Below are 16,649 nucleotides of genomic sequence, written 5' to 3'. Positions count from 1 at the left end.
AGCGTTACACCGAGGCCTGTGCTCTGGAGCGGGATGGATTTGGAGGTGGAGTGTCCGTCATGGTCTGGGGCGGTGTGTCACAGCATCATCGGACTGAGCTTATTATCATTGCAGGCAATCTCAACACTGTGTGTTACAGGAGAGACATCCTCCTCCCTCATGTGGTACCCTTCCTGCAGGCTCATCCTGACATGACCCTCCAGCATGACAATGCCACCAGCCATACTGCTTGTTCTGTGCGTGATTCCCTGCAAGACAGGAATGTCAGTATTCTACCATGGCCAGCAAAGAGCCCGGATCTCAATCCCATTGAGCACGTCTGGGACCTGTTGGATCGGAGGGTGAGGGCTAGGGCCATTCCCCCCAGAAATGTCCGGGAACTTGCAGGTGCCTTGGTGGAAGAGTGGGGTAACATCTCACAGCAAGAACTGGCAAATCTGATGCAGTCCATGAGGAGGAGATGCACTGCAGTACTTAATGCAGCTGGTGGCCACACCAGATACTGACTGTTACTTTTGATTTTGACCCCCCTTTGATCAGGGACACATTATTATATTTCTGTTAGTCACATATCTGTGGTACTTGTTCAGTTTATGTCTCAGTTGTTGAATCTTGTTATGTTCATACAAATGAACACATGTTACGTTTGCTGGAAATAAACGCAGTTGACAGTGAGAGGACGTTTCTTTATTTGCTGAGTTTATATCTGATTCACCAACAGCCTTTGCAAGCTACAGCAGGACTTGATTGACATCAAGCATAACAAATGAAAGGGAGGGTAGTAAATACGGTGTCACTATTTGGCAAGCACTGTAATCCAATCCATAGGCCTAGTCAATTAGATTATAAACTGATGTAAATCACAAAGCATCTTCCAATCACATATTGATCTTAATAAATAGTGTGTTAACCAAACAAAATAAACATATATAGGCTATCATTCTATTGGTAAAGGCCATATTGTAGTTAATCCTATCCAAGGTGAGAACACGCGGATGTAACAGTGATTGTGAATTAAGGATTGTAAAATAGATAGGTAGGTGTCAATTGTTGTAAAATAATTTTACAATCAGATCGAATATTTTTCCCAGAATGCCTTTTCTATCAGGCCAATAAGTCGACCATATGGGGTTGTGTCATGTTTTTTAATGGCAAGGTCATTGTAAGCAGAACTAACGCCACACTGCAATGACATATAAAAAATAAAATAAGATTCCGTCAATTCGTTTAGTCCTAAACTAGACTCGTTCATCTTCAGGTTCACAGAGCGCAAGGTCATTTATCGTGTTCTACGCGTAATGAATAGGTCGCAGCCGTTTATGCCGCTTCTTTTAAAATTCTAAATAAACAGTCTACATATAGCCTATGTTAAAAACATTCACTGATGCTCAACAGTGTGTGCAGTCTATACCGTATAGTTCAGGTGAATATATCCAACCATCAAATCAAATGCAAGCAGTCCAGACTGGTGAAGGGGCGAGGCGAAGGTGAGTGTCATTATGTAAATCAACGCCACTTTACCATAAACTAAACTATGGAAGAGTCTTCACCACTATACGTACACCAACTGTAGCCTATATTTGGCCAGGTTATGTCATGCTTGAGAAGAACTCAGTTTTCAATAGTAATAATGGCTAAGATGTGATCGCGCAGGGATGGAGCTGGGATGCAGGTTTACATTATTACGCACGAGACCACGGGTCAAATTTGGTGGCTTTCGAAATGCTATTCGTTCTTTGGATATATGTTGTTTTTGTTGTAGAAACAGATGTATATCACCTGTATTTTACTCACAAACGCCGACTTCTCCTCTGGCTCTTTCACTAACAGGCTATTAAGGGATGGGGTGGGGGTCATTTTCTATCCGTAGTGCGTTCTTGCTATCGCTCAAAATAACATCCGGAGCTCGGCGTGGTCAGCGGTGGGAAACTATTGACTAGGCTATTTAACACAATTATTGCAATACTAGCCTAAATGCTCTTGATAAACATCGAGTATGACGAAATAAGCGTGAAATAAATGTAACCAAGACTTATAATCATCCTTACCTTTGGTAGAAAAGGTTCGCGTTTTTCCACTTGACCTTATTAATTAACTGTATTTGTTTCTTAAGGTTGTCACCGTGTTCAAAAAATATATATAAAGGTGTTAAATCCGGTCTATGAAAATTGTTCTGTGGTCACCTACCCAGTTTAGAATACAACCTAACCCTGTTATGTGCACGAGGCTGACGTGGTACGACAGCGCTACCCTACCACACAGCATCCTTCTTGGAACATCCCCCTCCTCTCGAGCATCCATCCCTCTCCTCCCGCGTACCCCATTCTCTTCAGAGAGGGGGTTCCTCTTTTGCTCCAGTGTGGACGTTAGAATGTCAATGGAGCCGTATGCTGTTTGTGACGTGGCATTCATTAATGTTTCAAACCACGGAAGCATTTGAAGACATATTATGATATAAGGGTTTTTTCGTTTCTATAGACGCTATAGATTTCTTACCAAACTGATATGGATTCGACTTAGATTTTCGCCATACTCACCAAATTGTTGAGGCAATGATCTGTGCACGAGATGTCACTGTCTACACGTGCTGCAGCTCGTGGCTATAATTGACCATGAAAAATTATAGTTTGATAATGATTTGGATGACTCAAGTGTTGTTTTTAATTAAAGCAGCACTGGCTTGAATTCAAATGTGTAAATCTTGTGTAGAACTGTACTTTTATGTATTTATTTTGGGTGTCATCTTGAATACTCATTAGGCTATCAGTATCGACTTTAAATTAACACATGTGCAAAAAAAAGACTGATAAATCATTTGGGAGAAGTAAAAGGTGTAACATATTTTCAGGAAAGTTATTGCTGTAAATTAATCTGTTAAACTGAGATGGAGAAACCTTACCACTGTCTGTGCAAACCATAAATTGTAACACCAAAATAGACTAACATATACTACCAAACTGTACACTGCACCATACGTCTAACCCTGATAGGCCTACCTATTGCCATGCCAACGGCAAACCCTCTCCATCATGATCTCATCAGACCAGATGAGTCCCTGGCCTTTAGCTTCAGGCCTTACTATAGTCGCCAACCGCAGTCTAGTTCAGAGATGGCCAGCTGCCATTTGGACAGGTCCTACAGGCTGGTATCTATTGACCACAACAGTAACCTCTGATGCACTGCACTCAGTCCCAGTTGGATGCTCAGTGCATGACTGGCATTATGTTAGAATAGCTATATGGCTTCTCTTACACTCTTCCCTCCACCCTGGCTGACATATGTGAGGAGTACAGTGCAACACATCACTATCTTCCAATCATTTCCAGCATGGTTTGTTGGTGAGAGATTTGATTGGTCGGGGTCAAAAGTCGACATATTGAAGCTGCCTTGTTATTTGATCAGCATTAATTAATGTGAGAGATCTGCATTAGAGCTCCGAGTGACTTCTCACTCGTAGCACGGTCCAACTCGGAAAGCATACTTGAAAAGCATACAATTAGGGTCAGAACAGATGTCAGGAAATGGAACTCTCAGGGTGCTGTGATACCATCCCAGAATTCATTAGGGAAGCCATGCTGGTTTTAATGAAACACATTCAAAGATGTTTGGGGAAGTTGTGGTGCCTATTGCTACAGTAAACAAAACATGTTTCTATAAGGTCTTTATATGTTTTTCATGTTGTGAAATTGAAATACTGTATTGAAAAGTGACCAAAATCGTATTTCCGTTGCTATCTATAATACTTTAACTAAATTGATATTAATATAATAATATAATCACTGTATCACTGCAACCACACACAACCCTGAGTAAAATGATAATCCTATATTGCAGTAGGTGCTTATATTGCCATACTGTATCTCACCTAGACATCATTTCCACAGATGGTCCAGACTCCAGTGGAGGGAGGAGAAGCAACACCTATCCATGCATCACCTTCAGAGGAACCAGAGGAACAGCTGCACAAATTGCCCCTAAACCAGTCAGCAGATGTCTGGTGTGAGATCCACATAACTGACAGAAAATATTACAATCTTAACAAACAAATGTGCTTGAAAGTTAACACTGCCCAGGCTAGGATCGATTTGACTAGTATTTGCCTGTTATTACATTTCATTTAGAAATATATAGGACTGCATCATATCTTTGTACAATAACAAAAGTGAGCCTAGCCAGTGCTGGTTTACCAAGAACACCTAATTTAATTACAAAGATATCCAATTTCCTGAGCACAATAGTGGCATCATGGGCCAATATTACTATGCATTTCCTTCCCTGCCCTATAATTTCATACTTTATGATAAACATATAAGACAAATAATAGAACACTTGCATTGGAACCACTCTTTTTTTGTTCAAACATGAAGTTAAAACCATTGACCATAGCTGACTTTGAAACTCAGTGGGACAGTAAGTCTTGTCAAAGAATGCTCAGGTATGTATCGCCACCCTGTGGCTACCTTGTGAAGTTATGCCTTCATGTAGCGATTGCCGCATCCTAATGAGCCGATATTCCACATGAACACATGCACATGGCCCATAAAGAGAAAACCCCTATGCGCGTTTGAAGTCAGCATTAAATGAACGTATTGCTATATGTCGAAACGCTAAGTGTAACCTATAGACTTTCCATGTATGATAATAAATAACATTAACGTCAATATCAACGGTTTTCATCGTTTTGGTCAAATCCAGTCTACGTCGTGTGCGCTTTTAATCTATCCTGATTACTCCAGCTGCTCTACTTCGTATTCAGTTTCTGTTCGCGTGCCGTGAATACCTGGTGTCAATGTAACCTACTCTAGTTAGAGGAACATTCGAAAGCAATTGCCATTGTAACCTTATTAATTTTCTCTCACTGGAACTGGTACAGCGATACTGCTTTGTTATGCATTTTGGATTTGCCTAATTTCCATATTTAGATAGGGTGGTTTTAAAGGCAACAGAGAGTGTAACATATGAAATAAGACCGACGCATAGAGGATGTGCCCCAGAAACCAGGTCGATGAAATATTGGCACTACCATGAGAGGAAGCGGTATGGACCTTTTATGGAGAATCTTAGCGGCTCTGAGCTTCGATTGTTTTAAAGGTTCGGCGTCTTCACAGAGGTGAGTGTGAGAAAATTCCATCAAATTTTCTCACGGGCAATGACCATAATTGTTTAATATCCCACCGTTTTTATGCCATTCTATATTACACTGAACAAAAATGTAAACAATTTGCAACAATTTCAACGATTTTACTGTTTACAATTCATGTAAGAATATCAGGCAATTGAAATGATTTAAATTATTTATGTCCTAATCTATGGATTACATGACTGGGAATACAGATACCTTAAAAAAAGGTAGGGGTGTGGATCAGAACCAGTCAGTATCTGGTGTGACCATCCACACATCTCTGTCACATAAAGTTGATCAGGCTGTTGATTGTGAAATGTTGTCCCACTCCTCTTCAATGGCTGTGTGAAGTTGCTGGATACTGGTGTGAACTGGAACACGCTGTCATATGTCGATCCAGAGCATCCCAAACATGCTCAATGGGTGTCATGTTTGGTGAGTATGCTGGGCCATGGAAAAACTGGGACATTTTCAGCTTCCAGGAATTGTGTACAGATCAGAGTGCTACACATTATCATGGTGAAACATGAGGTGATGGTGACTGATGAATGGTACGACAATGGGCCTCAGGATCTAGTCACGGTATCTTTGTGTAATTCAAATTGCCATCGATCAAATTCAATTGCGTTCGTTGTCCGTAGCTTATGCCTGCCCATACCATAGCCCTACTGCCACCATGGAGCACTCTGTTCACAACATTGATATCAGCAAACTGCTTGCCCACACAATGCCATCTTCCCGGTACACTTGAAACCCGGGATTAATCCGTGAAGAGCACACTTCTCCAGCGTGCCAGTGGCCATTGACGGTGAGTATTTGCCCACTAAAGTCGCTTACGTTATCAAACAGCAGTCAGATCAAGACCCTGGTGAGGACGACGAGCATGTAGATGAGCTTCCCTGAGACCGTTTCTGACAGTTTGTGGAAAAATTCTTCAGTTGTGCAAACCCACAGTTTCATCAGCTTTCTGGGTGGCTAGTCTCAGACGATCCCACAGGTGAATAAGCTGGATAATAATAATAATAATATATGCCATTTAGCAGACGCTTTTATCCAAAGCGACTTACAGTCATGTGTGCATACATTCTACGTATGGGTGGTCCCGGGGATCGAACCCACTACCCTGGCGTTACAAGCGCCATGCTCTACCAACTGAGCTACAGAAGGTCCTGGGCTGGCGTGGTTACAAGTGGTCAAATCAAGTCAAATTGATTTATATAGCCCTTCGTACATCAGCTGATATCTCAAAGTGCTGTACAGAAACACAGCCTAAAACCCCAGACAGCAAGCAATGCAGGTGTAGAAGCACGGTGGCTAGGAAAAACTCCCTAGAAAGGCCAAAACCTAGGACGAAACCGAGAGAGGAACCGGGCTATGTGGGGTGGCCAGTCCTCTTCTGGCTGTGCCGTGTGGAGATTATAACAGAACATGGCCAAGATGTTCAAATGTTCATAAATGACCAGCATGGTCCAATAAGAATAAGGCAGAACAGTTGAAACTGAAGCAGCAGCACGGCCAGGTGGACTGGGGACAGCAAGGAGTCATCACACTGTGGCCCCATCCGAGGACACCCCCGGACAGGGCCAAACAGGAAGGATATAACCCCACCCACTTTGCCAAAGCACAGCCCCCACACCACTAGAGGGATATCTTCAACCACCAACTTATCATCCTGAGACAAGGCCGAGTATAGCCCACAAAGATCTCCGCCACGGCACAACCCAAAGGGGGGCGCCAACCCAGACAGGAAGATCACATCAGTGACTCAACCCACTCAAGTGACGCACCCCTCCCGTGGACGGTATGAAAGAGCCCCAGTAAGCCAGTGACTCACTCCCTGTAATAGGGTTAAAGGCAGAGAATCCCAGTGGAAAGAGGGGAACCGGTCAGGCAGAGACAGCAAGGGCGGTTCGTTGCTCCAGAGCCTTTCCTTCCCACTCCTGAGCCAGACTACACTCAATCATATGACCCACTGAAGAGATGAGAATTCAGTAAAGACTTAAAGGTTGAGACCGAGTTTGCGTCTCTTACATGGGTAGGCAGACCATTCCATAAAAAGTGAGCTCTATAGGAGAAAGCCCTGCCTCCAGCTGTTTGCTTAGAAATTCTAGGGAAAATTAGGAGGCCTGCGTCTTGTGACCGTAGCGTACGTGTAGGTATGTACCCAGTCCTTCACAGTTTTATTTGAGACGACTGTACAACCATTAAGATTAATTGTCAGATTCAACAGAAGATCTCTTTGTTTCTTGGGACCTAGAACAAGCATCTCTGTTTTGTCCGAGTATAAAAGTAGAAGGTTTGCAGCCATCCACTTCCTTATGTCTGAAACACATACTTCTAGCGAGGGCAATTTTGGGGCTTCACCATGTTTCATTGAAATATACAGCTGTGTGTCATCCGCATAGCAGTTAAAGTTAACATTATGTTTTCGAATGACATCCCCAAGAGGTAAAATACACCGAAATGTACAGTTGATTTGTCAGAGGACAAACCATTCACAGAGACAAACTGATATCTTTCCGACAGATAAGATCTAAACCAGGCCAGAACTTTTCCGTGGTGGTCTGCGATTGTGAGACCGGTTGGACGTAATGCCAAATTCTAAAACGACATTGGATGCGGCTTATGGTAGAGAAATTAACATTCAGTTCTCTGGAACAGCTCTGGTGGACACTCCTGCAGTCAGCATGCCAATTGCATGCTCCCTCAACTTGAGACATTTGTGGCATTGAGTTGTGACAAAACTGCACATTTTAGTGGCCTTTTGTCTCCAGCATAAGGAGACTGTTGTTGTTTAATTGTTTAATTGGCTCCTTGATATGCCACACCTGTCAGGTGGATGAATTATCTTGAAAAAGGATAAATGCTCACTAACAGGGATCTAAACAAAGTTGTGCACAAAATTGGAGAGAAATAAAGTTTTTGTGCATATGGAATATGTCTGGGATCTTTTATTTCAGCTCATGAAACATGGGACCAACACTTTACATGTTACGTTTTACATTTTGTTTAGTATATTATGGAGTCAGAGCCGACGTGTCAATATCACAGTAAATAATATTTCATTTCAGTTTTAGGACTAGATTAATAGCATAGGGGATAATCTATTTGATCCCTCCTCTTAAGAGTTTGTGAAATGTAACAATATATTTGCTATGAAGAAAAAATCCATCCTTTAGTTGTTATGACAAAAGGTTTGTGAAGCAAAAAGGTTTGCTTCCATTCTCCAGCATTGTCTTCATGAGACAAATTATGAGAGGGATGAAATAATGTCACATGACCACAAATGTAGCCAGAAATGCATCTGTTGGAAACTCTTTGTTAAACCAAAGCATATCATACACTATATATCTTACTGAAAATGCAATGATATCTGCATGTATGATATGTGTTCTATTCAGGGTTGCTGAATGATAGTTTCTGTACTTATATGATTCTATTACATACCATTTTGCACCACCATTTGTTTGGACGAAATTGATTTTCAAGATTCTCAGAGTACCACACTGTATAGTCTATACACCCCCTACCATTGCAATTCAGCAAACACCTTGTCATGCCTATTCCTGCTCCCTCCCTCAGGCATTTGATATCACCGGTCCTAGCAATCCACATTGTTCAAACCTGCTCCCCATCTTTAAGCACACCTGGACTTCATCAACACCCTGATTACTTTCCCTTCATATAGCCCTCCGTAAGCCTCAGTCATCAGGCAGTATTGGTTTTGGTCACATTCAGTACACGTATCCTGTTTTGTATTTTCTTCATGTTTATTATTATTAAACTCCCCTTCTGCACCTGCTCCCTGATTACCTGCGTATACGTTACTCACCTCTTACACCCAGAGTCCAACCCCTAACTTCTCATCCCCTCTGTAGGTCTCCAGGCAAGCTGAGCTCCAGCCAGGCAGGTAGTCTGGAAAGCAGCTCCCTGACTGGCTCGCTCTCCCTGGGTCCAGACCTGCCTCACTGCCAGTGCTGCATCTCCTACGAAGCCCGCCTAAAACGCCTGTCCTGCGGCCATCTCTACTGTGACCCTTGCACAGACCAGATCGTCAACCTGGCCTTCGAGGACATCGAGGGCCTCTCTGATTACCCCTGCCCCATGTGCAAGTCCCTCCGCAAGCTAGGGGACCTGGGCCCCCCCTCTTATGGGTACCTGGGGACCCCCTCCTTTGGGCCATGTGGGACCCTGAAGCAACAGATGGCTAAAGAGCATGGGAGCAGCTGGGGGTAAAACTGAGGCAGTTTATACTGTACATCAAGGGGTGTGGGTAAAAAAAGCATGTTGTCCCCTCTCCAGATGAAATACCGTAGGAACCATTTTGTCTTTTCAGTTTATGTCTTTAGTGTTTTGATTTGAATATTTTAATGCACTGCCTTACACTGAGATTGTGATCTGGTAACATGTGGTGGGAAGTGGCTCTGTCTTTCTTCTTTGTGTAATATGGTGGTGGAAGTGAAACTAATGGAAGTGCATAACATTACAGATAAAGTCCATTTGTGTGCCATAACATGAGTGGTTATTGCAGGGTGATTAAGCCAGATCAAAGATAAATATTAGATGTTTGTGTCAGAAAGTTCTTTATATTTATGTGTACTGATTAAGATTACTAGACATTTGCACCTTATTTTATATTTTGAGTGTACTTACAGCTTATGCATTTTAATTTAACTGAATTGTGCAGTGCCATACTACTTTTAAAGTGTTCAATTTCAATATCATATCGGCAATATCATATCGGCAATATTTATTTTACTAAAAAATAAAGTTTGAATTGTATTACTCTGTTTGAAGACTTGAATGATTGCAGTACATCATCATCTGGTCATCTGGGGTCCACGGCATGAAAAATGTGTCTTCCAGAACTTCCTGTCCTCCATTGATCTCTGGCCTGACTCTTCTGCAGAACGGAATATGTTCCGGGATTCATCCGATGGCATTGAGGAGTATACTACCACATCCGTCATTGGCCTCGATGATGTTGATCCCCACAGTGACTGTACGCACATATCCCAACCAGAAGCCATGGATTACAGGCAACATCCGCACTGAGCTAAAGGCTAGAGCTGCCGCTTTCAAGGAGCAGGAGTCTAATCCGGGTGTTTATAAGAAATCCTGCTACACCCTCCAATGAACCATCAAACAGGGAAATCTTTAATACAGGACTAAGATCGAATCCTACTACACCGGCTTTGACACTCGTTGGAGGTGGCAGGGCTTGCAAACTATTACGGATTATGAAGGGAACCCCAGCCACGACCTGACGTGAGCATACCAGATGAGCTAAATGACTTCTATACTCGCTTCGACGCAAGCAACACTGAACCAATACTGAGGGCGCCAGCTGTTCCGGACGACTGTGATCCATAGGTGATGTAAGACCTTTTTTAAACAGGTTATCATTGACAGATTACCAGGACACATACTCAGAACATGTGCTGACCAGCTGGCAAGTGTCTTTACTGACATTTTCAATCTCTCCCTGACTCAGTCTGTAATACATGTTTCAAGCAGGCCACCATAGTCCCTGTGCCCAAGAACGCAAAGGTCACTTGCTTAAATGACTACCGCCCCGTAGAACTCACATCTGTAGCCATGAAATGTTTTGAAAGGCTGGTCATGGCTGAAATCAACATCATCATCCCGGAAACACTGGACCGACTCCAATTCGCATACTGCCCCAACAGATTCACAGATGATGCAATCTCTATTGCACTCCACACTGCCCTTGACAAAAGGATCACCTACGTGAGAATGCTGTTCATTGACTACAGCTCAGCGTTCAACACCTGCGCTGCAGGCATCTTATGTGACCCAGGATTCACAGCTGTAAAGAAGTGTGGTGATAGACTGCTTGATAGACAGCAACTTTGGTGTGGAGGTGGAGATCCCTGTTTTGGAAGACTGAGTTTCCTGAAGGCAGTTGATGCTTTATCCTATTTTGAATTTCGAGGTCGATGCTGCAGTCCTCGGAGAGGATGCTGCCCAGGTATTTGAAGGATGGGACTATTGCAAGTGATTTGTGTTCAATGGTGAAGACAGGCATGGTGGGTGGAGGGCTAGATCTCCATTGGTAGACCACCTCTGTCTTGGTGGTGTTGCTAGACGGTCTCATCCTGCTAGGACAGACTGAAGGTCTTTCAGAGTGTGGCCACGAGCACAGTCATCAGCATACTGCAGCTTAAGTACCCACGCCGTCAAAACCTTGATGGTTGCTTGGAGCTTCCTGATGTTGAATAGGTTTCCATCCAGCCTGAAGTCCCCTGCAAACCCGCTGCTGTCCTCAAGCTCCTTATGGAGAAGCTGGGTGACTCATAGGAGGAAGATGTTAAAGAGTACAAGTGCCAGCACATGCCCCTGCATCCCACCGATGCTTACTCCAAAGGGCACTGACTCGCCCTCCTATGGCCACCCGAGCCATCACCCATCATGGAACTGGCAAAGGATGTTGAAAAATTTATCTGAACAGCCAAATTTGAGTAGAATGCCCCATAGTAGTCCCCTGTTCAGTGTCGAAGGCCTTGGAGAGGTTGACAAAGGCAATGAAAAGGTCCTGATGTTGTTCACAGCACTTCTCCTGGAGATGCCGTGTGGTGAATATCATGCCGACTGTACTCCTGTTCTTTCTGAAGCTGCATTGTGACTCTGTTGTTTACCAGCCTGTGTAACATCACCTTGGCCAGGACCTTGCCGGCAACAGCCAGAAGGGATATCCCCCAGCTGTTGCCACAGATGGATTTGTCACCCTTGTTCTTATAGATGGTGCAATGTTGGTATCACACCACTGTTGGGGGATCATCTCCCAGTCCCAAACCTCAGTGATGTACTGGTGGAGCTCTCTTTTGGTCCTTCAAGAGATTCTGACCATCAGTTGGGGGTGATGGAGTGACTTCTAGGGTGAAGATAGAAATTGTGCATGTTGTTTTTGTCGGCCGACATTTGGATTTCCTGTGCCTTATTCATCCACCATTCGTTCTGCAGAGCACACAAGGTTGTTTGCACTTCCTCGCGCGACGCATTTGAACCTTTTATTTAACCTAGGCAAGTCAGTTAAGAACAAATTCTTATTTACAATGACGGTCTACCATGGCCAAACCCTCCAATAACCCGGGCCACACTGGGCCAATTATGCGCCGCCCTATGGGACTCCCGATCACAGCCGGTTGTGATACAGCCTGGGATCGAACCAAGGTCTGTAGTGACACCTCTAGCATGCCATTGACGGTGGAGGGTAGCAGATGTGTGGCTGTTGAGAGTAGCTCTGTGCACTTTGCGCATATTGTCCAGTGGGGTTGTGATGGTGACAGTTCTCATCGAACCAGTCCTGATGTTTCCTACCTCTGTAGCCAATGGAGTGGGTCGCTGCCTGAGAGCACTGAGCTAATAGCCACTTCTGGTCCATGGGGTCCTCTGCGCTCAGAAGAGGCTAAGTCTCCCTCAGCCTTTTAGCGAGAGGGCAAAGGAACTCGTCCCTTACTACAGCTTTCTCAAGCCGAGTACTCTTACTGGACATCTGCAAGCGTTGGGGGGACGTATTCTCACCTGGAGTGTAGCCCGTATCATACAGTGATCTGTCCAGCATTCAGCACCTGTAACAGTTTTGCTTCGTGTCAGAATGTCTCACTATGACGTAGTCGATCAGGTGCCAGTGTTTGGAGCGTGGGTGCATCCATGATGTTTTATTTGTTCTTCTGCAGGATCAAGGTGTTAGTGAAAATGAGATCGTGCTCTGCACGTAGTTAGCAGTCTCGTGCCGTTCTCATTGACCTGGCCAACACCATGCCTACCCAGTACTCCACTCCATATCCTGTTGTTCTGTCCCACCCTAGCGTTGAAGTCACCCAGCAGAAAGATTTAGTCATTCCTGGGGATGTGGTGAATGGCCTCATGTAGTGACTGGTAGAAGCAGTCCTTTGACTCATTTTCAGATGGTAACGTTGTTGCTTATGCACAGAGAGGAGTAGTAAAACACATCTTGGCTAAGGGGATATGGAGAGACATGACTCTTTCACTTATGCCGACAGGTGTTTCGGTGAGGCTGGGTAAAAGGCTGTTCTTAATTGCCAGTCCCACACCATGCTGATGTTGTCCACCTGGAGAGTAACTTTCCAAAATAAGGTGTAGCCTTCTCCCTCCTCTTTCAGGGATCCTTCATCCAGGGACCTGGTCTCAGGTGTCAATGATGTCAAATCAAATTGTATTTGTCACATACACATGGTTAGCAGATGTTAATGCGAGTGTAGCGAAATGCTAGCGCCTTAGTTCTGCACAAATCAAAGCTGTTCTCTGATAGGGTCTATCGCTATTATCATCAGTGTCCAAAAGAGTTTTGATGTTCCATGTCGCCAGTTTCAGGGGAATTATTTTTGTTAGCATTTTTTTGACTGCTGAGTGGAACTCCCGATAGGTGCGGTAGCCTATCCAGGATGGAGCGAGTGGGCAATTTTTAGACCAGCTTTTCTAGGCCTCTTCCCAGCTTGGGTGAGCAGTGTGGCTCCTAAATAGGGCTGCTTAGTCACACAGGGGTCTGTCAAGAGCAGCTGCCACTCAAGTCCTAACTGTTGGCGACCATAATCGTCCTGTGCCGCTGGCGTGCATTGGTCTAATTTAAGGGATCCCGGTGCATTCACTCCTGCCCCTGTCACCAGACACCCCAATGCCACCAGACTTTAGTCCGGTTTCCGGTTGATGACTTCACAGAGGTCAGAAGTGGATACCTGCACAAAGGAAGTTATTTAAAGTGCCACTGATGGTGCACAATCCCCAACAGCACTGCTTCACTGTAGGTAGGTGAATTCCAGTGGTAAGGAGGAAAACCCAGGATGTCCGGTATCTTCCACAGCTGTAGGAGGCTGCCAGATCCCCACCTACCGCTCACCTCCAGCACGCTACTTTTCTCTCAGGGTGTGCTCCTCTAGCCTTTGTCGTACCAGACTAACCCACAAGGCAGCAGAGCACTGCCAGGACGTGTCCACACAGAGGTGGGCCTGTACAGATGCATCTCTGCGGCCCACTGCTGCTCTGAGATCCCCTGCCGGTTAGCCTGGAGTTTCAAGACAACCAGCTAACTGTGAGGAGGTCAGAGACCTGGCAGTGTGGTGCCACGACAACAACCTCTCCCTCAATGTCAGCAAGACAAAGGAAGCAAGGAAAAGGAGGGCAGAGCACACCCCCATTCACATCAACTGGGCTGTAGTGGAGCGGGTTGATGGCTTCATGTTCCCTGGTGTCTACATCACTAAGAACCTATCATGGTCCAAACACACCAACACATATTCCCCCGCAGGAGACTGAAAAGATTTGGCATGGGACCTCAGATCCTCAAAATGTTCTACAGCTGCACCATCAAGAGCAGCCAACCCAGAGGCTACGACTAAGGACACGTGTACATGAAGTCCCGCTACGACCGCTGCAGAGTCATCAAACAGGCAAAAGGACAATATAGGAACAAGGTGTAATCCTAGAACACCAGCTCTGATGCATGTGGCAGGGGCTACAGTCCATTACAGACTACGAAGGTAGACCTAGCCGTTATCTCTCCAATGGTGCCTCTCTACCAGACGAACTCAATGCATTTTATGCACGCTTCGACAAAAAGAATACAGGGCCCCCGCCATCCCAGAGGATTGGGATGGCTGGGTCTCATGCTCTCCGGGTCTGAGGTTTTTAATCTGGTCAACACTTACAAGGCCAGACGGTATTCCAGGGCGCGTTCTCAGGGCATGCACAGACCAGCTGGCAGGCATCTTCATGGTCATGCTCAACCTCTCCAGTCTGTAATCCCTACATGTCTCAAGGTGACCACCAACATTCCTGTTCCCAAGAACTGAGGTTAACTTCCACAATGACTACTGTAGCACTAACACCTGCAATCATGACGTGTTTTGAAAGGCTGGTCATGGCACATCTCACCTCCATCATGCCAGACACCCAAGACCCACCCCAATTTGCATACTGCCCAAACAGATCTACAGACAAGGGCAATCTCAATTGCACTCCACACAGCCCTCCCACCTGGACTAGAGGAATACTTGTGAGAATGCTGTTCATCGACTACAGCTCAGCGTTCACACCATAGTGCCCTCCAAGCTCATTATATCAAGCTTGGGACCCTGAGAATGAACACCTCCCTCTTCAACTGGAACCTGGACTTCCTGACGGGCTTGACCCCCGGTGGTGAGAGTAGGTAAAAATACCTCTGCCACGCTGACCCTCAACATGTGGGACCCCACGTGTGTGCTTATTAGCCCCCTTTCTGTACTGCCCGTCTACCCACGACTGTGTGGCCACACACAACCAACTCTATCAAGTTTGCTGACGACATGAAGATGGTAGGCCTGATCACCAACAGCAATGAGACAGCCTACAGGGAGGTTGTCAGAGAACTGGCAGGGTGGTGCCAGGACAACACCTCTCCCTCAAAGTCAGCAAGACCAAGGAGCTGATCGTGCACACCCCCATCCACATCGACGTGGCGACAGTGAAGAGGGTCAAGAGCTTCAATTTCCTCTGTGTCCACATCACTAAGGACATAATATGGTCAGCAATGCCTCTTCTCCCTCAGAAGGCTAAAACGATTTGACATGGCCCCTCAAACTTTTACAGCTGCACCATTGAGAGCATCGTGTCTGTATCACCATCTGGTATGGCAGTTGCACTGCCTGCAACTGGAAGGCCCTACAGAGGGTGGTGTGGCCGGCCCAGCGCATCACTGGCAGCGAGCTCCCATCCATCCAAGACGCACATGCCAGGCGGTATCTGAGAACGGCCTGAATAATTGCCAAAGACTACTGCCACCCGAGACATGGACTGTTTTCCATGCTCCGTCTGGCAAGCGGTACAGGAGGTGCTCAAGGCTCAGACTAACAGAGTCCGAAACAGCTTCTATCCCCTGTCCATAAGACTAGATGGCTAACTGGTCATCCCCAAAGCCAACACCTCCTTTGGTCACCTTTGCTCCCAGTTCTCTGCTGCCAATGATTGAAACGAATTGCAAAAATCACTGAAGTTGGAGACCTATATCTCCCTCGCTAACTTTAAGCATCAGCTGTCAGAGCAGCTTACTGATTGCAGCAGCTATACACAGCCCAGCCAACCAACTACCTACCTATTCCCCACATTTGTTTTAGTTTTTCTGTTCTTTTGCACACCCTCATCTGCACATATCACTCCAGTGTAAATTGCTAAATTGTAATTACTTTGCCACTATTGGCCTATTTATTGCCTTACCTCATTACTTCATTTGCACACACTATACAGATTTTTCTATTATGTTATTGACTGTATGTTACTTTATCCCATGTATAACTGTTTTTTTTCGCACTGCTTTGCTTTATCTTGGTCAGGTCACAGTTGTAAATGAGAACTTGTTCTCAACTGGCCTACTGGTTAAATAAAGGTAAAATACAAAAAGAAATGCTCTCCTTCTCCCACAGACAATGCACACCGACTGCCCATTCACAGGTCTCTACCCACTGACACAATCTATGCTAAAATGATGATTGATTTGATGTATTACTCCATT

At 45.0% G+C, this 16,649-nt stretch overlaps 2 protein-coding genes across 2 annotated transcripts in view; one reads left to right on the top strand and one right to left on the bottom strand.

Moving 5' to 3' along the window:
- LOC123997709 (synaptic vesicle glycoprotein 2A-like) overlaps positions 1-2,281 on the bottom strand; it is a 60,692-nt gene extending 58,411 nt beyond the window's left edge. The window contains exon 1 of the mRNA XM_046302200.1: positions 2,049-2,281. The gene's annotated coding sequence lies outside the window, so the exon portion shown is untranslated. The remainder of the gene's footprint in view (positions 1-2,048) is intronic.
- Positions 2,282-4,094: 1,813 nt separating this feature from the next.
- LOC123997711 lies at positions 4,095-9,904 on the top strand. The gene is made up of 2 exons (XM_046302202.1): positions 4,095-5,110; positions 9,001-9,904. Exons 1-2 carry the CDS (start codon positions 5,025-5,027, stop codon positions 9,356-9,358), a joined length of 444 nt encoding a protein of 147 aa, XP_046158158.1. The 5' UTR covers positions 4,095-5,024; the 3' UTR covers positions 9,359-9,904.
- The last annotated feature ends 6,745 nt before the right edge of the window (positions 9,905-16,649 follow it).

This window comes from Oncorhynchus gorbuscha, linkage group LG15 (genome assembly GCF_021184085.1).
Source record: "Oncorhynchus gorbuscha isolate QuinsamMale2020 ecotype Even-year linkage group LG15, OgorEven_v1.0, whole genome shotgun sequence".
NCBI lineage: Eukaryota > Metazoa > Chordata > Actinopteri > Salmoniformes > Salmonidae > Oncorhynchus > Oncorhynchus gorbuscha.
This window is presented reverse-complemented; position numbering and strand designations above follow the sequence as displayed.